A 1,600-nucleotide genomic window follows, 5' to 3' on the forward strand; every position below is an offset into this window, starting at 1 on the left:
GGGGGTGGGGGGGCTACAAGGATCTGTTTGGTATTTGGAGCAAAACACTTCAGGGACATGGTTTTTATATATCTGAGACCTATAATATATGCCTAAAAATAGTATAATAGGAGACCTTTAAACATGGCTGCCAGTATTTGACCTGCTTTATAAGAGACTGGACTCTGATTGGTCAGTGCTGTGCTGTGATTGGCTGAGTGCTCACCATGGGGATCATGCGGCAGGACTTGATGCAGTCGCTCATGCCCATCATGCTCTGGTAGTCGGAGTAGTCTCCCCTCTTCAGGAAGAACTGGTTGCCCATGTAGTTGGTGCGGTCGTACACCATGAAGCAGCCACGCTCCACCTTGCAGGACTGACACCTGTTCAGGTAGGAAGACATGTCAGCGCAGTCGCTGCTGCTCTCATAGGAACGACCCTGGAAGTTCCTGTCCTCGAAGAACACCACCTGCAGACGAAGGGGGGAGGGGGGGGGTATGTTATCCACCAATCATCATCGAGAACACACTCTGTGCTCCATCAGATCTACACACACTCTGCTCCATCAGATCTACACACTGACGTCCCTTCATCAGTCGGGTAACTTTTCAGCGTTACAGCTACAGGTTGGTTAGGGTTATGTGTGGCGCAGTGGTTAAGTGCGTTTGTGTTCTTATCAGGGGGGCAGAGGTTCGAACCCCACTGCCATCCGCATGTCGTTGTGTCCCTGGGCAAGGCACTTCACCCCAAATTGCTCCTGTGGGGATTGTCCACAGTAATGAGTACGTAAGTCGCTTTGGTTAAAAGCGTCTAACATGTAATGTAATGTGTCTCATACGGAGACATTAAACAGTGTTTCTCTTTGACAGATACAAGTTTCAGATGTTTAAAGTGTTTACAGAGCATCAGAAGGGAAGGTTAAACTAAATGTAATGAATTATTATTATTATTAAAGGCTGTCTCTGTGTGTGTTGAGTCTCACCCTGCCCATGTTCATGCTGCTGGAAGTCATGTTGCTCTGCTGGTTGCTGCTGTGCGTTACCTGTGCAGCAGCTGCTGCTCTTTATAGCACCTGAGCAGCTGAAGGCCTTTGTGCAAACAGCCTGAGTCAGCAGGACTCAAAAAGAGACTCTCAGCATTCGGCATTTCTCTTAGAAACTGCACACAAAGGGACACACACACACACACACACACACACACACACACACACACACACACACACACACACACACACACACACACACACACACACCTACACACTGTACCACTCCTAAAACAGGCTACAGCCGTTGTGTATTTTATTCTGTGAAGCACTAAATGGTTTTAGAAAAATATCGACTCTTTGTTTGTAGATTCTTTCACACACAGTGACGTCACGAGCTAGCCACAATGCAACGCGCGAAATACGCCATTTTCCTGGAGGTGCAAATATAAATAGCTAGCTAACGTAGCCAGGCAGAGCGCACTAGGTTTTTTTTCTGAATTAACGACTGAAGAAATCACTGCATGTCTTCGGATTACATCTCTGGACTTGAGGGGTGTGCTCTAGGTCGTTACCAGCGTAAACTAGAGCTGTGTGGTTTGTCGGATTGCCCTTACAGACTGCCTGCAGATGTATGGA

The 1,600-nt window shown here is 47.4% G+C and overlaps 1 protein-coding gene across 1 annotated transcript; it reads right to left on the bottom strand.

Annotated features, from left to right (window-relative positions):
* Positions 1 to 126: 126 nt before the first annotated feature.
* On the bottom strand, positions 127 to 1,201 carry LOC104956630 (gamma-crystallin M3-like). The gene is made up of 2 exons (XM_010784144.1): positions 962 to 1,201; positions 127 to 448 (listed from the first exon to the last, which is right to left on the bottom strand). The coding sequence occupies exons 1-2, from the start codon at positions 989 to 991 to the stop codon at positions 173 to 175; spliced, it is 306 nt and encodes a 101-aa protein (XP_010782446.1). The 5' UTR covers positions 992 to 1,201; the 3' UTR covers positions 127 to 172.
* Between the last annotated feature and the right edge of the window lie 399 nt (positions 1,202 to 1,600).

The sequence above is a fragment of the Notothenia coriiceps genome, unplaced genomic scaffold (genome assembly GCF_000735185.1).
Source record: "Notothenia coriiceps isolate Sejong01 unplaced genomic scaffold, NC01 NC01_scaffold00026187, whole genome shotgun sequence".
NCBI lineage: Eukaryota > Metazoa > Chordata > Actinopteri > Perciformes > Nototheniidae > Notothenia > Notothenia coriiceps.

Excerpts from the sequence above, each read along its gene's own strand:
- LOC104956630 (XM_010784144.1), bottom strand. The coding sequence starts at position 991 with ATGACTTCCAGCAGCATGAACATGGGCAGG. Across the intron at positions 449-961 it reads GCAGCATGAACATGGGCAGG|GTGGTGTTCTTCGAGGACAG; the intron begins GTGAGACTCAAC and ends CTTCGTCTGCAG.